General features: G+C 41.8%; 1 protein-coding gene across 2 annotated transcripts in view; it reads left to right on the top strand.

The window, feature by feature from the left end:
• The window catches only part of DOCK1 (dedicator of cytokinesis 1), a 702,192-nt gene that overhangs the window by 600,741 nt on the left and 80,393 nt on the right, over positions 1-21,058 (top strand). For both annotated transcript variants that reach the window (XM_061635676.1, XM_061635677.1), the window contains exon 38: positions 3,650-3,769. In XM_061635676.1, the coding sequence (XP_061491660.1) occupies positions 3,650-3,769 (120 nt within the window). The remainder of the gene's footprint in view (positions 1-3,649; positions 3,770-21,058) is intronic.

The following is a 21,058-nucleotide window of genomic DNA, read 5'->3' as shown; positions in this document are numbered from 1 at the left end:
ATTTGAAATATATAGTTTTATTTCATTACTGATTCCATAATAATGTATGACAACAATGATTCATTGTTTTCAAGTAGGATAAAAAGCATCAACCCTCTCTCTCTCTCTCTCTCTCTCTCTCTCTTTCTCTCTCTCTCTCTCTCTCTCACACACACACACACAGAGAGAGAGAGAGAGAGAGAGAGGAGGGGAGAGAGAATGAGAGAGAGAGAAAGAGAGAGAAAGCATAATTGAAATCTATGGTTCTAGTAGATTGATTCTTTTAACCACAGTCAGTGATGTCCTTTCTGTTAACTGAGTTGTATATTCACTAATAGGCAAACAAACTTTGTGGTTTAAAAACGTACCTATAGCCCACAGGTATTTCTATAAAACTTTAAAAAGCAGAGAAATTGGGCAGCTATAGCAGAGCTTGGAAAAGTTCCTTTTTTGAACTACAACTCCCATCAGCCCCAGCCAGCATGGCCACTGGATTGGGCCGATGGGAGTTGTAGTTCAAAAAAATAACGTTTCCAAGCTCTGAGCTATAGTGAATACACCGGGGGAGCAGGAGGTCTGACCTCTTCTCTGAGATATTGGACTGCCCTACAAATTTGTCAAAATGCAAACATCATTTGGGTTGGTCTTTCACAGTCTAATCCACTTCCTGTGTAGCTTGGAAGAATTTGGTAACATGTGCCTTGGACTCCCCTGGTGCATTCACTATAGCTGCCCAATTTCCCTGCTTTTTGAGGTTTGATCGAAATATCTGTGGGCTATATGTATGTTCTTAAACCACAAGAGTTTTTGCCTATTAGTGAATTTCTCTGCTTTTTAATCTGGGAGGTAAGAAATGGAATCCTGTGAAAGTTTGCTGAGAATGGATTTATCATTTGCATGCTTATTGAGTTCAGTGGAATTTACTCCCCTGCAATCATGCTTAGGATAGATGAAACTTATGACAGGGGAGGGGGAAGGGGGAGGAGGAGGGAGGGGAGGAAGGGCAGAAGGGAGGAGGAGGAGGAAGGGAGCAGGCAGGAGGGGGAGGGGATAAGAAGGACAGGTATGATCATTTTCATGTTTATTTAGTTCAGTGTGATTTACTTCCATGCAGTCATGCTTAGGATAGGTAAAACTGACAGGGGGGAGGGAGGGATGGCTAGAGTGGGCAGGGGAGGAGGAAGGAGGAAGCAGGGAGGGGAGGAGGATGGGAGAGGAGAGGGGAAGAAGGGGAAAGGCAGGTCATCATTTGCATGCTTATTGAGTTCAGTGGGATTTACTCCTATGTAATCATGGTTAGGATAGGTAAAACTGACCATGGAGGAGGAGGGGGAAGGGGAAGGAGCAGATTGGAGGGGAGAAAAGGAAGGAGGAGGGGAGGGCAGGTTTGATCATTTGCATGCTTATAGAGTTCAATGTTATTTACTCCTGTGCAATCATGCTTAAATGCTGTAGGTAAAACTGACCATGGGGAGGGGCAAAGGAAGGGAGAGGGAAAGGGGAAGAGGAGGGGATAGGAGGAAGGAGAAGGGAGGGTGGGTTTGATCATTTGTATACTTTTTGAGTTCAATGAGATTTATTTCTGTGCAATCATGTTTGAAAATGGAAATGGACTGCCTTCAAGTCGATCCCGACTTACGGCGACCCTATGAATAGGGTTTTCATGGTAAGCGATATTCAGAGGTGGTTTTACCATTGCCTTCCTCTGAGGCTGAGAGGCAGTGACTGGCCCAAGGTCACCCATTGAGCTTCATGGCTGTGTGGGGATTTGAACCGTGGTCTCCCAGGTCATAGTCCAACACTGACCCGGCGGAGTGGCAGGGAGAGGGGGAGGGGAGGAGATTGGGTGGGTGGGCACTGGGCAGAGGGGAAGCCGCTTTCCTTTCCAAAAGAAAAACATTGAACAGTATCATTGCTTTTCAGCGTTTCCTCCACCTTTTTATTCTACAGCAGGCACATGTAGCCTCCCACACAAATTTAAACCAAAACTGTCCCTGGCCACATCCACAGGCTACATTCACACCAGGCCTTTATTTCACTTTAGACAGTCACGGCTTCTCTCAAAGAATCCTGGGAAGTGTAGTTAGTGAAGTTAGTGAAGGGTGCTGAGAGTTGCTTGGAGACGCCCTGTTCTCCTCACAGACCTTCAATCAGAGTGGCAGACTGTTAAACCAGTCTGGCCACTGGAGCTCTGTCAGTGGAACAGGAGTTTCCTCTCAGCACCCTTCACAAACTACACTTCCCAGGATTCTTTGGGGGAAGCCATGACTGTCTCACATGAAATCAAAGTCTGGTGTGGGTGTGGCCCCCAATTAGGCAAGCCCAGCAGCTGTGAGTCTGGCTTTTAGAACACTAACAGTTGGTTCTTACTCAGCATGCCCCACTATCATTCAGTTCAATGGAAAACTTCTCAAATTAATTAAAAATCAGCCAGGCATTTTTTTTAACTTTTAAACTGCAGAAGATGAAGGTCAGAGTATGGGGCAAGGTCAGTAATAGGATTCCAGGTACTCTGTGAACATGACTGATTTTTAATGAATTTCAACAGATTACTAGAACTCTGACAGAAAAAGGTCCAACAGGGGTCTGGGGTTTTTTCTCTCTCTCTTTTTTAGATTTTGAAATCTCGATTCTCTCTGACGGTTTTTGTATCGCCATGAAAATTTAGAGGGTTGTTAAGCAAGCATTTCTAAGTTCAGGACTATAAGTTTTGTAAGGTTTTGTTTTGAAATGAGCTTATGGGAAGCATAAGAATGGCATGGGGGTATTTTCAATTTAACATTGCAGAATGTGAAAAATCCTCGCTGACTATAGTATACAGCCAATCTTGTGGTTGTATAATATTGTTTGCTGAGCCTTTGAAAGTCTTTTCACCTTGACATGGCCGTCACAGGTAAGCTGGAAAGAGGTGGCCGTCACATTTGCAAAGTTCTGAGGACAAGAAAGCTCAGTGATGAGTCCCTTCTGTAATTTCCATCTATAAAGCTTTTCTTCTTCTATTTAATTTTTATTTTCATTTATTTATAGAATTTATTAGTCGCCCATCTGGCTGGCTGACCAGCCACTCTGGGCGACATACAACATAGGCATATAATACCTAGACATTGAAAATCTAAAAACAATGAGATAAAATCTAGCCTACCCCAAAAGCCTGCCTGAAGAGCCAGGTCTTCAAGGCCCGGCGGAAACTCATCATAGAAGGGGCATATAGCTCCACATTACTTCCTCCTCTTTTCCTTTTGTGCCTTACAGCTCTATGTACTCATATTGACATCACTCAGTGCTGCAATCTCTTTTGCTGTGGAAACCTAAGTACACCAAGCAATGATGCAGGGTCATTTTATTTTAAAGAGCTTTTCATTTAGCCTCTGCTCTGATAGTTGAACTGTTTTCCAGTTGACCTCTTTTCCAGTCTGAAGTGATCAATTAAGCAACCTAATATACTAAGTATCAAACTGGGTGTATGCATGTTTTGTTTGTTTGCAAATATGAATAGTAACTCCAAGGTGCGATGTCAACACTGATGTCATATTCTGATGTCATATTGCCCACCCACAAAACAGCAACTCATTCATCTACCCCATAGGCTTGTTTAAAATAGAACAAAGTTATAGGTACATCATTTACCTTTTATCCCCTTCATCTTCTCCATGGTTTGCATTTAATTTAGTGGTCAGAAGAACCATGTGCAGCACATCTTACTCAGAGGGATGGATACCAGGCAGCCACGCAAGGACAACTAAAAGATCAGCTCTATCAAGAAATTATCCATTATTTTGACAAGGGCAAGGTAATAAGGAAGCATGTTCCATTACTTTTACTGCAAAATTGCAAGCTACAAATTCTCAAGTTCTCAAGTTGAGATTTGCAAACGTTTATATGAAGAGGCTGGAAGCTAGAGCCTCATTATGATGACAGAAGATATATCAAATGTTTAATAAATAGAAAGGGCGTATATTAATGTTCAGTTTACTAGGGACGAAAGTCATCTTATTCCAAGGGGATTTATTGATGATAAGGTAATACTAATAAAATCTGTATTTGAAACGGGACAGCGTAAGGTGGCATGACTAGTTAGATACCTAATTGTCAGATTAGTGCTACTCCACTGATGTAAGGCTCTTTGATTTAACAGAGGCTTCAGACAGAGAGGAGGGAGGTGATTTACACTAATCGATCTTCTCCCCTGCAGCTCTCTCCAAGCCCCCTCTCATGCCCTTCCAAAGGATCTCCCAATCCTCTGGGGCAGATTGGGCACATGGGGGACTGAAGTGGGAGGGCAAACTGGCAAAAATAATCTCCCTCCACATTCCTGATGGAAGCATTCACTGGATCAAATTGCTTCCTAGCAAACATAGTTGTAAGAAGCTTCCTGAATCTAAAGGGAGAGCCTGTGCTTCCATAAGGTATACTACTGAACTACATCTTCTTTGCTGCCCCTAGCTGATTCCAGACTTCAAAACAACTCCTTAGAACTGACTAAACATCCAGCCTTGTGACTGCTGCTTCTTTACTAAGAGCAGTTACTGCATAGAGTGGGCAATGATATGCCATCCCTTCTTAATGCTATTGAGCAGTATGGAGCCTTTTGTTTATCCTTGTTACACAGAAGAGCTGGGCACATAGACACTGAGGGCTGAACTAGTGTTTTCTGAACAAATGCTATTCTCAAACCGGCATTTGCTGACATAACAGATGAGAAACTTAGATGGGGATGAACCTTGGCATTCAGCATCCTCCATGCTTGCCAATTCTCAGCCAATACTCTCTCTGCAGTTATTCTTTCCTCAATCTGGATTACTTCCCTATTAGACTCTTACTAGGGAAAAAGATTAGAACAAATTGTATGTGTATGTATGTGGATATTTTAAGGAAGAACTGGCAGATGGGAGATGAGAGTGCTTTTCAACAGAAAATGGGTTAAGGATCTTTCTCTCCATGACTGAGAAGGGAAAGTATTTAGCTCAATACTAGAGCGCAATGTTTCCCACTTTACATGCTATTTAAGAAAATGGAGTTTTGCATGGTAAAGAGGCCAAGAATCAATGCTTAGGAATGAAATAACTAGTTTATCTGTGGGAAGAAATGTGCTGTCGCCTTTTTTGGCCTTTGGCTGCCTGGACACAGGCATAGACTCTTCAGCATCCATGCTGCCATTGTGAGTATATCATGCTAGTGAGGATATTGTAAGAAATGTTTAAAATAACTATTTGGGGCATATATACTTGCATCTCAAGAATTTAAACAGTGATACACAAGTAGGCAAATATGTCTATTAGACTTTTGGCACACAAAATCAAGAGGGCACAGCTTTCAACAGACTGGCTCTGCCTGCCCTATTCCTGCTTCAACCCTTCCATGATTACAGTTCCACCTGCCACAAGGCCGCAAATCTTACCTTGGGGCAGCCATGTTGGGTGACCCAATCTCTGGCAGAGTATCAGTTTCCTGCTAGGGTTTCCAGGACTAGTAGTCCCAGTCCCCAAAATCATAAGACTCTCCTTCAGGGACTGTGAGGACTGTGATAAGCCACCTGTGCTTCTGCCTGTCCCAAGATGTGTTTTGAGGTACAGGAAGATGGTGAAAGAAGAGGAGGAGGGGGGCTTTTCTTTTTTTTTTTTTCAATAATTTTTATTCAGATTTTCATAAAACATACAAAACAAAATCATAAAACATTCAAAGACAAAAAACAAAATCAAAAATAGTTAAACAAAAAGAAAAAAAGAAAAAAAAAAACAAAAATAAAAAATAAAGAGTAAAATATTGACTTCCCATTTGTCAAAGATCAAATCAGTTATAAGTCTATAATATATAACAATCCTGTCTCTTAAGTCATATTATAAAATCACTTTCCTCCAGTAGTTATCTTACTTAATCATCAAATCTCATAAACATTACTTTATTCTTTCCACAAAAAGTCAAAGAGAGGTTTCAATTCTTTAAGAAATATATCTATCAATTTTTTTTTCCAGATAAGCATATCGATTAATCCATCTCATTACTAATTATGATAATCTTATTGTCATAACCATAGTCAAAATAAACATTTCAATTAATCCATCACATCAGAATCTGTTAGGTTCAGTAATTTCAGTAGCCATTGTTCTATTATCTCTATTAGTTCCATTTTCCATCTTCCATCTTCAGTAGTCTTGTTAAGTCCAGTAATTTCAATATCCAATCTTCCATTATCAGTATTCCATAATAATCTTGCTGTCAAAGCCATAGTCATATAGTAAGAGTCTGATGGGAATTACCTCTATCCCAAATATTTTCTTGCCATCCATTCTGAATAGGTTGCTGAAATACTGCTGTAAAATCATATCTCTGTTCTTTTTTTCAAAATACACTGGGTCATCTCTTAAAAGTTTTTCCATTGTCACATGGCTGCAGTTAATTCCATAGATTTTCTCTATATTGGGCTCCATCACATCATTCCAGTCCAGAAGATAATCCATGCCATTGATAACTTTATCTCTAGAATCTTCATTAATTTCTTCAGAGATAACATTGAGTTCCAAACAATAGATTTTATTTCTAAAGTCCATAGACTCCAAATCTTGTTCCTGTTCCACGTTTGTTCCAATCTCCGGGATCTCCTCTCTCACAGGGACCCCTATTCCAGTCTCCAGGGTCTCCTCTCTCACAGGGACCCCTGTTCCAATCTCCGGGGTCTCCTCTCTCACAGGGACCCCTTCCAGGGTCACCTCTCTCACAGGGACCCTTATATCTTTAATCTCCTGCTTCATTTTACTCAATTCAATTTTCGTTATCTCAATCTCATCCATTATTTTCTGAAACATAGTTATTTCCAGATTCTCAGCCACTTTCTTAATTGCCATTTTAAAAGAAAAATATAGGAAAACCACTTCTTATTTCAGCAACAATTGGGTTAATACTCCAAACTTGGTGACATCACAGTATAAACAGAGCAGACAGCCTTATCTCTCCAATAGTTAAGTAAACAAAATGCAGTTCCCAGGATCGAAACAATTAATGGCAATCGTCAAGAAACAGATTCGTCAAAATAAAATAGACCAAAAAGAGAGTAGTCTCAAAACAGTATAATATTTTTCAAAATAAAAATCTGGAATAGAAATCCCTCTTCTGTGTATATCTTTAGAATGCAAATCCAGGACAGCTTTTTGCAACAAAAACAGAGATAAGCTATTAATTAGTGCGTAGCAGAGAGAAGTTACGGCTCCCCAGTGAGATGTCAAAAACCGATCAATCTGGCAAATCTCTTTTAAACAGCAACAATTTAAGTCAAGTAAAAGAAAAATATAGAAAGAAGGGTGCTTGCCTGTTAGTGCGTTCTCTCTTAGAAGATAAGATGAACGTTCGCTTTAACAGATAGAGCTTGCTGTTGAAAATCCGTCCCACCTTCGTCGGCTGGACCTCGTCCCATAAATTAATGAGATCTGGTCGTCCCAACAAAAATAGGCTTTGAGGTTAATCTCTTCGTTTCTCCCTACCCGGGAGAAGTTTAATCAGTCAAAAAAAAAAGAAAAAACTGACTGATATATCTGAATAAGCTTCTTTTGAGGCAGGAGCCCGTCTCAAAAGCAGGCACAGGCTAAGTCACCCTTCCCGGAAGTCAGGAGGAGGGGGGCTTTTCAAGTCTTCCATTGGAACACTCAAGTGGCCTCACTGACAAGAGTGCAAAAATGCTGAACAGACACTGTGCTTATATAAGCAAAGGAAGAACTGTTCCTGCACTCTCCCACGTACACATATGCATTTAGTTTGCAAGAGTGAGAATGTAGCTAACTGCAGTGTACATGTCCTCAAATCCCCTTGCCAAGTTCGTGAATATGCTTGGGGAAGAACCAGTGGTAGTATGTCATGGATAGAATGGTGGACATGAAATGGAAAGACCTCGGTCAATAAGCCCACAACGTGATTCTGAGCCAGTCTAAAGAACCTTGTGCACTCTATATAAAGTACTGCAGCATTCTCCAACTTTGGGTCCTCAGATGTTATTGGACTCCAACTCCCATGATCCCTTGACCAGTGGCTGAGCTGGCTGGGGATGATGGAAGTTGTAGTACAAGATCATCTAGGGACCCAGTGTTGAAGAACAGTGATATACTTGGTGCTTGTGGTTGTTCAATGGAATGAGCATTCTGAGCATATTTCTAATGTATGCTATCCTGTGCTCTTTAGACTTTTAGAGGAAAAGCAGGAAAAAGGCATGATACAATAAGGAGTGATAGACTTGGGAGGCAGGAGAAGTGTCCAGTGTGTCGTTTGAAGCCTGATATGAGACAGGGTGAAAGGGGAGAAAAAACAGCTCTGAAATATAATTTTATTTATTTTTAGTTGGGAGGGCTAATGAAACCAACAGAATAAAAAAATATTTGTAGCATCTCTGCTTTTCATATCTTCAACTGTTGAATCAGCTTCAATATCCATGTTATTATAAATACTGACTTCTGCAGTTCTGCCACCATGGCACTAATTGACTGTTTATGAGCAGGCAAAATACCTGCTTACAATGCTACAGCCTGTGCATGGCACTACAAAATGAGGGATTCACTGTTTGCAAAAACACGGTTTTATAGAACAATCTGGTTTTGATTTTAGCACCAGTTGTGTATATTATTCTAAACATAAATGGGGAAATGGAAGTAAATGTCTCCTTGTTTAAGAACTGCTGATGGTTTGCTTTGTCTTTCTTGCCTTTTGGAAAGATCAGCAAAATCTGTACTATTCTTAACTATGTTGTCAGTGTTCAAGTAACAAATTCTGGAGCTCTCCCTATTGTTTACAGAGGTTCTTGAATTTTCAGACTGAAAATTAATGTTACCCAACTTGCTTTCTCTGATCCTTAACAAACAGGAAAAATATACATAGATTGTTTTCATCTCTGGGAAAATTGGCAATAATTGGAAACAACTATATTTTAATAAGGGCCAAAAATAAAATTAAAGGCCCAGAGACACCTTTGCTTAGGAAGTGCCAGATACTGAATTTGTGGGCTTGTGTGTTTGAGTGTGCACACGTGCACACTACTTTTGAGCCCTAAAAATGGTCCCTAAAGTGGCCTAGAATTTAATTATTAAAAATGATAAAACCTATACATGGTTTGTTGTTAAGGCTGGCAGAAGCACACAGGTATAAAAGCAACCACTAGATGTCACAGTTCAAAGAGTAGCCGCTAGGTCTGTTTTTGCCCTGGACACTTCCCTCACAAGGATGATGACCAGAAAAGAAAAATCCTGATGATGCCAGACAAAGGAAGGAGGACCTTCTTTACCAGTCCTTTGCATACCTTGGTCTGTGCCATCCTTCCCAGGTAATTGGGGTCTGGCTGGAGGATTACTCCCAGAGCTAAGGCACTAGACACATGGGCTATGATCTCTTCTTCATCCTGCACTTTGCTGGCTTTATAGAGCATCTAAGAAGCCAGCAGACAGGAGCATAGCAGAGCAGACAAAGTCTGGAGAGCAAAGGAGAAGTATCGGAGTATAATGAAATTGTCCCAAGAAAAGGGATGGGGAAGAATGATTCCAAGTAATCCACTTTACACATTATTTTTCTGTTGTATGTCTTCATGTAATTTTTGTTTGTTTTTTCCTCCCTCTGTATTGTCTTTTTGTAATTGTGTGATCTTTCCCCGCTTTTTTCTAACTAAAAGGTATAATTTCATCCAATCAGGCTGTACACATACAAACATAATAACACAACAGTAAGACAACACCAACTTAAGTACATACAGAATACATGACCATAATAACATCTAATTGTAAAATAGTCCATTACAGGGGCTCGATGTCATGTGTTAACATATATTATCATCTAAAACAATAAATGTCTTTCTCTTCCCTTGAGCCCATTTGACACATTTAGATGTCCTATATGACATGTAAGCTATACCGGCCAATAGGAACAGAGTTATACTTAGAGAGGAATTGTTACTGATCCGTGCAATTAAGGGCTCAAGATATCGGATCCCCATATTTGAGTACAAGGGGCATTCTATTTAAAAAGTGTACCAGATTCAGCCATCCAGTTGGGCAATACACTGAGTCCCATAATGTCCCTTCACCTCCATCTGTTGTGAGGAATTCATTCTCCATTTAGTCAGGAGCCACCTCAACTCATATGAGCAAATAAGAGACAATTATGCAGGCACCTTCCCAGGAAGGGCAGCCCAACCTTCATATATCATATTGGAGCAGCACCCAGCTAAGGGTGCCATAGTGGTCTGAAAATCAACATCAATCATCTAGAGATCTTTTCTCAAGCACCATAATCACCTCTCATAATCAAGTGGACTAACAAAAAGCCCAGTGTGGAAATAAGTGTATACATCATAGCTGCCCTGAATCCTTCTCCATGTCCTCATATGCCAATAAAACCAGAGGTGAAGCTAGCTAACATACATGAGTCAAAGGTAATGACCACTTTCTGGGTAAACGTTCCCAATGAATGAAAAGTTGTCTGTAATTTGAAAATTACCTCAGAGATAAATCTAGATACCATCAACACTCTGGATAGGAACTTATGCTTTGTTGTTATCTGCCTTCAAGTCGATTACGACTTATGGCAACCCTATGAATCATCAACCTGTCGTGAACCACCCTGTTCAGATCTTGTAAGTTCAGGTCTGTGGCTTCCTTGATGGAATCAATCCATCTCTTGTTTGACCTTCCTCGTTTTCTACTCCCTTCTGTTTTTCCCAGCATTATTGTCTTTTCTAGTGAATCATGTCTTCTCATTATGTGTCTGTCAGCACCCTTCCTGTCAGGATCCCACCTCAGGCCACCACCTGCTAGGATCCCCCCTGTGGCTACCGCCTTGTCACAGTCCCACCTCAGGGTCCTGGTTTTTAAATGGTTCTCTCACAGGCTCTAGCAAAAATCTCTCAAGATCCCACTGCTAGGCAGCACCACCAGTCACTCCCAGTAATTCAATATTGCCTTGAGACTGTGCCTTAGTCTCCTCCAGGCCTATTGATACTTTGTGTCTGGGTGTACTTGCAGGCCACAACCCCCCTGTATCTTTGTGCCTATAAAGCATACAGCCCTGGGTTGCTCTGGATACCTGCTGATGTTACACTATCTCTTCACCGCTGCCACCATTGATACTGTTTCCCAACCTTGGTATATGCCAGGGGTGGCCACTCTGTGGCTCTCCAGATGCTGCTGGACTACAGCTCCCATCATCTCTGACCATGAGCTGTGGTGGCTGAGACTGATGGGAGCTGTAGTTCAGCAGCATCTGGAGAGCCACAGAGTGGCCACTCCTGGTATATGCTCTGCCCACCCTTCTAGTCTGTGTAAACCCAGCCAAGAATCAGGCGTTAGGTAAACCAAGAAATATTTATTTATATACACAGGAATAACAAGATTTCTTAAAGGTATAGTTTAACAAACGTATGGTTTCATCAGATGTGTTACTGTTTATGTTACTAGTCATCAATAACCTGCCTCACTGCTAGCCTAATCCAATCCAACCCACAAAACCAACCGCCTCCCTCAGAACTCCCACCAACCGAACTTTCCTAAAACCAACAGCCTCCCTCAGAACTCCCACCAACAGAACCCTCAACCAACTGTCATCCTCTCATTTATACCTTGAGACACTCAAACGCTCAGCCAATCATAATACAACATTCTCCAGCATTCCAGCCCATGTACTCCCCCCTCTCACTCAGTCCACTTACCATATACACTCTAATAAACCTGCACTTACCATATTTACAGTCATATATATACAGGGACATCACAGTGTCCAAAGTATGATAACCTCAGTTTCATCATTTTAGTTTCTAGTGATAGTTTGGTTTAATTTGTTCTAACACCCAATAATTTTGTCTTTTTCAGTCCATGGTATGCGCAAAACTCTCCTCCAACACCACATTTCAGATGAGTTGATTTTTCTTTTCACTGTCCAACTTTCACATCGATACATAGAGATCGGGAACACCATGGTCTGAATGATCCTGACTTTAGTGTTCAGTGATACATCTTTGCATTTGAGGAACTTTTCTAGTTCTCTCATAGCTGCCCTCCCCAGTCGTAGCCTTCTTCTGATTTCTTGACTATTGTCTCCATTTTAGTTAATGAATGTGCCAAGATATTGATAATCCTTGACAAGTTCAATGTCCTCATTGTCAACTGTAAAGTTACATAACTCTTCTATTGTCATTACTTTAGTCTTTTTGACGTTCCGGCAACTGGTTTTCAGAAGCATGCTGCCTCTGACTAGGGTGGCAGAGCACAGCCATCATGGCTAGTATCCATTGATAGGCCTGTCCTCCATTAATTTGTCTAATCTTTTAAAGCCATCCAAGCTGGTGGCCATTACTGCATCTTGTGGGAGCAAATTCCATAGTTTAACTATGCGCTGAGTAAAGAAGTACTTCCTTTTGTCTGTCGTGAATCTTCCAACATTCAGCTTCTTTGAATGTCCATGAGTTCTAGTATTATGAGAGAGGGAGAAAAACTTTTCTCTATCCACTTTCTCAGTGCCATGCATAATTTTATACACTTCTATCATGTCTCCTCTGACCCGCCTTTTCTCTAAACTAAAAAGCCCCAAATGCTCAACCTTTCCTTGTAAGGGAGTCTCTCCATCCCCTTGATCATTCTGGTTGCCCTCTTCTGAACCTTTTCCAACTCTATAATATCCTTTTTGAGATGAGGCAACCAGAACTGTACACAGTATTCCAAATGCGGCCGCGCCATCGATTTATACAACGGCATTATGATATCGGCTGTTTTATTTTCAATACCTTTCCTAATTATCCCTAGCATGGAATTTGCCTTTTTCACAGCTACCACACACTGGGTCGACATTTTCATCGTGCTGTCCGCTACAACCCCGAGGTCTCTCTTCTGGTCGGTCACTGCCAGTTCAGACCCCATGAGCGTATATGTGAAATTCAGATTTTTTGCTCCAATATGAATATTTTTACACTTGTTTATATTGAATTGCATTTGCCATTTTTCCGCCCATTCACTCAGTTTGGAGAGGTCTTTTTGGAGCTCTTCGCAATCCCTTTTTGTTTTAACAACCCTGAACAATTTAGTATCATCAGCAAACTTGGCCACTTCACTGCTCACTCCTAATTCTAGGTCATTAATGAACAAGTTGAAACGTACAGGTCCCAATACCGATTCTTGAGGGACTCCACTTTCTACAGCCCTCCATTGGGAGAACTAAATTTATTCCTACTCTCTGCTTTCTGCTTCTTAACCAATTCCTTACCCACAGGAGGACCTCTCCTCTTATTCCATGACTGCCAAGCTTCCTCAGAAGTCTTTGGTGAGGTACCTTGTCAAATGCTTTTTGAAAGTCTAAGTACACTATGTCCACTGGATCACCTCTATCTATATGCTTGTTGACACTCTCAAAGAATTCTAATAGGTTACTGAGACAGGACTTTCCCTTACAGAAGCCATGCTGGCTCTGCTTCATGTGCTTAGTTAATCTGGCTTTAATAATACTTTCTACCAGTTTTGCAGGGACAGAAGTTAAGCTAACTGGCCTGTAATTTCCGGGATCCCCCCTGGATCCCTTTTTGAAGATTGGCGTTACATTTGCCACTTTCCAGTCCTCAGGCATGGAGGAGGACCCGAGGGACAAGTTACATATTTTAATTAGCAGATCTTTAGTCTTCTTGATGTTCAAATGTAGTCCTGCTTTTGTGCTTTCCTTGATCCAAGGACATCAGTGAATGTGTACTGTGCAATAACCAAAGTATATGGGATGAAGAAGAAACACCTATGTGCAAAAATGATACACAATTTATAAAGTGAATTTTATAATTCCTGCCTCTCTTTCTAGCCAAGTAATGAAGAACCAGCAAGCATTTCTTTTCAATTAAATATACCAGCTTCATAATTTGCTTCAGCAACTAGGCTTATCTATAGTGATAGATAAATTGAACAACTGACAAACATTGACTATTTCATCAAATAGAAACAGTGGTCTTAGAGATTAATGAAAGAATCAGTTGACTAAACTGGAGCGGTAAAAAATAATGTGCTTTCTGGGTGAATTGAAACCAACTAATTTCTTACAGTACCAGAAGAAAAAATGTATTTTTCATGTTCATATGTTGTTTATTCTAATTTGTAGGACTTTGATATGTTAGGTTATATGTTTTTGAGGCTGAGAGAACTTATAATGAGAAAAGCACCATTATAGTGCAGAATTAATGTGAAGTTTAATGGCAACCGCCAGTAATATAATGGTAAATTCAGAAGTTAAGGGGTTGCTTTATGGTAGTCAGAGCCTCTCCCCCTTCTAAGATTATAGAATAATGTGGCCAGGCTTGAATACTGATTTCTGCTTCTCTATTACTGTCACCATTTGACTGTTCTTCCTCACTGTCATTGCTTGAATTACTGAATTCACTGTCTATTTATTTATTTATTTATTTATTTATTTATTTTCATTTATAAACCGCCCATAGCCAATGGCTCCCTGGGCGGTGTACAACATACAATAATACAATAAATGAACAAAATCACAGATAAGAATACAAATTCATAATAACACTAAATGATATTAGCATAGCTAAAACATTAAAACAGTAAAATACATAGAAATATATTAAAATGCCTGGGAGAATAGGAAGGTTTTAGCCTGGCGCCGAAAGGATAGCAGCGTAGGCGCCAGGCGTACCTCCTCGGGGAGACTGTTCCACAATTCGGGGGCCACCACCGAAAAGGCCCTAGATCTTGTCATTACCCTCCGAGCCTCTCGGTGAGACGGTACTCGGAGGAGGGCCTTAGATGTCGAACGAAGTGTACGGGTAGGTTCATAGCGGGAGAGGCGTTCCATCAGATATTGCGGGCCCACACCGTGTAAGGCTTTATAGGTCAATACCAGCACCTTGAATCTGGCCCGGAAACAAATCGGCAACCAGTGCAAACGGGCCAGAACAGGTGTAATATGTGAGAACCGCTTGGTCCTCATCAGTAGTCTGGCTGCTGCGTTTTGCACTAGCTGCAGCTTCCGAACCGTCTTCAAGGGCAGCCCCACGTAGAGTGCATTACAGTAATCCAATCTAGAGGTCACTAGATCATGAACAACTGAGGCGAGGTCATCACCGCCAAGATAGGGGCGTAGTTGGGCTACCAAACGAAGATGGTAAAATGCATTCCGAGCCACCGAGGCTACCTGAGCCTCGAGTGACAAGGAAGGGTCGAAAAGAACCCCCAGACTACGAACCTGTTCCTTCAGGGGGAGTGTAACCCCATCCAGAACAGGATGAACATCCTCCATCTGAGCGGAAAAGGCACTCACCAACAGCGTCTCAGTCTTGTCTGGATTGAGTTTCAGTTTATTAGCTCCCATCCAGTCCATTATTGCGGCCAGGCAATGGTTCAGCACATCAACAGCCTCACCTGAAGCAGATGAAAAGGAGTAATAGAGTTGCGTGTCATCAGCATACTGATGGCAACGCACTCCAAAACTCCGGATGACCGCACCCAGAGGCTTCATGTAGATGTTGAAAAGCATGGGGGACAGAACCGATCCCTGAGGGACTCCACAATGGAGAGTCCAGGGTATCGAGCAATGTTCCCCAAGCACTACCTTCTGGAGACGATCTGCCAAGTAGGAGCGGAGCCACTGCCAAGCAGTACCCCCAACTCCCAACTCCGCGAGTCTCTCCAGAAGGATACCATGGTCGATGGTATCAAAAGCAGCTGAGAAATCAAGGAGAATCAACAGAGTTACACTCCCCCTGTCCCTCTCCCGACAAAGGTCATCGTACAGGGCGACCAAGGCTGTTTCTGTGCCAAAACCGGGCCTAAAACCGGATTGAAACGGATCTAGATAATCGGTTTCATCCAAGAGCGCCTGGAGCTGGCTGGCAACCACCCGTTCCAAGACCTTGCCCAGAAATGGAACATTCGCTACCGGTCGATAGTTGTTCAAATTATCTGGGTCCAAGGACGATCTCTTCAAGAGAGGTCTCACTACAGCCTCCTTGAGACAACGAGGGACAACTCCCTCACTCAAGGAGGCATTGATCACTTCCTTGGCCCAGCCGGCAGTTCCAGCCCGGCTAGCTTTAACTAGCCAAGAAGGGCAAGGGTCGAGTACTGACGTGGTTGCACGCACCAGTCCAAGCATCTTGTCTACACATTTATCTCCTACTGCTCCCAAATTGCTTGATGATGTAGATGGGATGCTGTTATCAGGATTCACTGTCTCTTCTGCAGTTACAGAATTCTCACTCTCCACAACTTGGTTTTTGAAGTTGGAACTAATAGGAACTCCTTTCATTCTTATTGGCTCCAATCAGCAGGAAACAACAAGGAAGCTGGTTAAAAGACTATTCTCAGTGGCTAACACATTCACCATCAATGCTGATTGGCTCATAGGAGCTGGTTCCCTAAAAAGTAAGGGGTCTCAGACACCCTGAGACTCTGGACGACCACACCCCTGGCAATGGCAAAGGAAAGGACTCTAGCTTATCCATTAATTGAGTTAACGCTGCAAAGCTAACCATAGGGGACAGGGTTTGCTTAGCGTTCTTGTTCTCTGTTGAAAATGCCCTAAATTTGTGTCTTAAATATCTCACATCTTAATCAATGTGTTCCTATTGAATTGCCACTGTTTTTTTTCAGTTCCATGTACTAATGTAACCTGTAGTGAAGTATTCCTCAGTGACACAACACTGAATATACTACTAGGTCAGAGATTGTTTTCCCCTTCGCATTCACCTGCCCTTTCTACAATTGACAAGCCCTTCCTTTCCCCAATTTCTAACCTTCCTATTGCCCATATTATCATGTTAAATGTTAAATCATGTTAAATGTTAAACTCAGGGGGGCTTGACATGACTATGCAAAACACAGTGCTCTTTCCTTTTTTGGTCTATCCAACTTAACACTGAAAATGAAGCCCCAGGCAATATAGAAGTATCGCATATTATTCCGGCTATTTCATTTTCTAAAACTACACATTGGTTGGAACTACACTATGAACATATGAATGTTCAGTGTAAATGTAGTTATTTGCAAAGAAATTATTCCAACAATAGAAGGAATGCTTAACCCTCTCCCCTTTTCAACACAGTCCATTTTCCACCAGCTAGATTTGCTTTCATTCTTTGAATCCAGCTAGGGAAGAAATGGCTTGGATGAGGAATTGTCCACGAAGAGTGCTGGGCGGGAGAAGGGTTAAGCATCCCTTCACCCAGTGATTCATCCTTTCCCATGTTCCCTCAGCAAAGCAAAAAGGGGTATGTAGTTGCAGCCTGCACTAATTCCTGAAGTGGTTCTTTCTTCCTAAAGACCTATCATAGTCCTCTACTAGAAGGCTAGGCTACTACATACAGTATAAGCAGGCTTTAACCCAGTGAGCTACCTGTACTCCAGAGGATTCCAAAGCAATTAACCTTCAGTTTGTAATCCCTACTTAACATGCTGGATGTGGCTTTAGTTACTCTGTAAATGGGATATGTAAGAAGAAAATAGGTGAAGAGTTGAATGGTAGGAAAACAGATTATTAGAGCAATGCACATTAACCTGAATATAAAAGGCCTTTGCCAGGAAATGGCTTGATATAATTTTGCTGGTAGTGGTTTCTTAACAAAATTCAGATTCAGAGCACTAGTTTTGATGCTGTCACAAAGCAGCTTTTTTAAAGGAGCATATTAAACAAAGTAGTTTGACAGGATAAGGTTAATAGACCTCAAACAGAAGAAATGTTAGTGGAAACATGTATTAGGATTTGAGTGGCATGTTAGGAGGTTTTTATAACGAGAAGGAAGAAAAGGTCACTTATCAAAAGCTAGGCCAGAGAGCACAAAAATGGTAAGAAAATAGAACTACAATTTCTGATTTATAAGGTTGTCATTGGGAAAGGTAGTCCAGGAAATCTAACTAGATTTGTGAGACATATAATTTTTTCCTGGGAAGACCAATTTGGCCATCTTCTGTCCAGGCATAGATAATATGAGAAAGGCAAATTAAATTTACATCTGTTTAAAAAACTGTCTTCCTGAGAGTGCTCTTCATACCATGGTTCACTCCTGTTGATTATAAATCTACAGAGATTATCTAATCATCTACTGAAGTACATCTTGTACTTACTGGGATAACAAGTAACTACAAGTAAACTGTAGCAGGATAATTTATCTATCCATATTAACGTTATTGTTTCCAAATACTAGATAAAGAATGAGAACAAAATAAGAGAATTTGGGCTGCCATAGTCAACAGGAAGCTATAAAGAAAAGAGTTTTTTTCCCCCGGAATCTTGTCTGAAACCCTGAAGAGCTGTTGTCAAGGTAGACAGTACTGAACTTGATGAACCCATGATCTGACTCAGTATAAGCCATCGTCTGATATTCCTAGGTAGCTGTAAGTTACAAACAATAAGAGAAATAACATTAGTGTCCTAGAGTGATTGGCACCAATGGAGAATTTCCTCTGATGCAAATACTAGCTTGAGAAAAGGGATTCTCCTTAGGACCACAGCAGGGGAGGAAAGGGTTAAACTCCCTACCTGCTGTGATCTTGATAATTGTCAGTCTTTCCCCAGTGAATATTTCATTTTTTTTAAAAGGGCACATTTAACATAAAAACACATTTAATATCATGTCTATTTTGATCCTCCATTGCAATAAAATTCCACTTTAAATTCAACAAATACAGGAGGGCCCTACTCATACAGCAGGTTAGGTTCCAGACCCCCACTGAAAAGCGAAAACCACCGAAAAGTGGATCAGCTGTAGCGCAGGGGTCTGGAACCTAACCCACTGATCGCGCCGGAGGAGGAGAAGGTCAGCTGTAGCGCAGGGGTCTGGAACCTAACCCACTGATCGCGCCGGAGGAGGAGAAGGTCAGCTGTAGCGCAGGGGTCTGGAACCTAACCCACTGATCGCGCCGGAGGAGGAGAAGGTCAGCTGTAGCACAGGGGTCTGGAACCTAACCCACTGATCGCGCCGGAGGAGGAGAAGGTCAGCTGTAGCACAGGGGTCTGGAACCTAACCCGCTGATCACACCGGAGGAGGAGATCAGCTGTAGCACGGGGTCTGATCGCTCTGGAAGAGAAGATCAGCTGTAACGTGCTATAGCTGATCTTCCCCTCCTCCGTCAAGATCAGCTGGAGCACAGGGAGCTCCAGCCTCCACTCCAGCTGATTGCCCTGCTGGCGCCGTATTAGCGGAACACCAAAAAGCAGGGCACCGAGAAACAGGGCCCTACTGTAATATGAGAGCCACATTCTCTATGAAAATATTGGGCGTCATGCATAGATTTAGGACTAGTTTATATTTAACAGCAGCATGTACTCAAAAGTGCCCCATCGCTATGCATAGAGTGCCACAGGTACATACATATATGCGTGCACAATTTATCCAAGAAAAATGTAGGACGTAAATTGCATAGGCAGGGCCACTAACGGACGGCATTATGGAGCTGCACTGCTCACCCGACAGTCTCTCCCTTCCCCCTGGTCTGTGTTGCTGCTGCATACTGGGACAGAGAAGGGGAGGAGCAAGACAGCAGTGAGATTGGTGCAGAAGCAATCCAGAACTCTTGATGGCGCATTTTCACCCTGCCAGTCTTGCCACTGCCTTGCCTCTCCCCTTCTCCATTCAAGTATGCAGCTACAACTCAGTCAGAGGGAGGTCCAGTGAGTGGCAAAGCTCCACCATGCTATCTGCAACTGGACAGGGCATTCACATGTACAGGCCATGTACAAATCATAGCCATAAACTTTTTATCACGCCTGAATTTCTGTGCATTCAAAGGTTCACAAACCCTAGGGTTATCTCCACACCCATCTACAACTCAGGATAGTTTGAAGCAGCTTTTAATGTGTCTTCTAGAATATCTTATTTTAGACTCTGGTCCTCTTAGGAGTGTACATTTTTTAAACAAATATTCCTTTTCTAAAACAACATTTTAACCTAGCATTAAGTTGGGTAGAATTTCAATATCAGTGAAACAGTTGCAATAGCACTGAAGAATAACTTTCATTTCTGCTGCTGAGAACTCTTTTTAAGCATTAAAACAAGGCCCCACATTTCATTTTTAGGACTCTTGACTGTTTCATGTGAGCTTATAAAGTGATAGAATCAGACCCATTCCCATGAAAGAGGGTTGCTGAAACCTTGTATACCCCAGATGGTCCTTACATCTCATCCTTTCAGCAAAAGCAAGACATTTTTCCACTGAAGAAGGGCCACAACGTCATTCACTTGTGTTTTTATTTGGGTGGGGTTATTTTTCTTGCATTAAAAACATACCACAAGCAAAACACTATGTACTGACTCTCTTTTCTCACTTATAGCTCATTCCTCTAGATGACTTGCCATGTCCTAGGCAAAGCTGGGGAAAGTTCCAAAGCAGGAAATCTGAGAAGCAGCAGATTGGACATTATTGACCTTCAAGAATATTTATAGATTTCAGTTATCAGAGACTCTTGTGACAATCACACTGCTCTCTCTCAAATAAATTTGCTATGTTGAACATGGGAAACTTTTCCAGAGTTTTCACAGGACGTTAGAGACTGGGTTGTATTCAAATAAACCCTATTCAGAGTACAGTAATACCTCAGTTAGCAAATCCTCCAGGAAGGAAGCTCCTTTTAAGGAAGGGGCTTTTTTTTAAGGTGAAACTGAGCAGCTTATAATAATAATAATAATAATTTAATTTTTGTGTCGCCTATCTGGCCAAGGCCACTCTAGGCGACGTACACAATTAAATTCCAGTAAAATACAATTTAAAATACGATTTAAAATACATAGCAATACAATACAGTCGACAATAAAGGATTAAATTACAGCATAAAACAGATCACGGTGGTGGCTATTTGTAAGTAAACGGGCTGCCGCATTTTGTACCAGCTGTAGTTTCCGGGTCGTTTTCAAGGGTAGCCCCACGTAGAGCGCATTGCAGTAGTCCAGTCGAGAGGTGACCAGTGCATGCACTACCAGTGGGAGCTGATGAGCAGGGAGGTAGGGTTGCAGCCTCCGTATCAGGTGTAACTGATACCAAGCTGCCCGGCTCACTGCCGAAATCTGAGCCTCCATGGACAGCTTGGAGTCAGAATAACCCCGAGGCTGCGGACCTGATCCTTCAGGGGCAACCTTACCCCA

This window comes from Rhineura floridana, chromosome 7 (genome assembly GCF_030035675.1).
Source record: "Rhineura floridana isolate rRhiFlo1 chromosome 7, rRhiFlo1.hap2, whole genome shotgun sequence".
NCBI classification, from domain to species: domain Eukaryota; kingdom Metazoa; phylum Chordata; class Lepidosauria; order Squamata; family Rhineuridae; genus Rhineura; species Rhineura floridana.
This window is presented reverse-complemented; position numbering and strand designations above follow the sequence as displayed.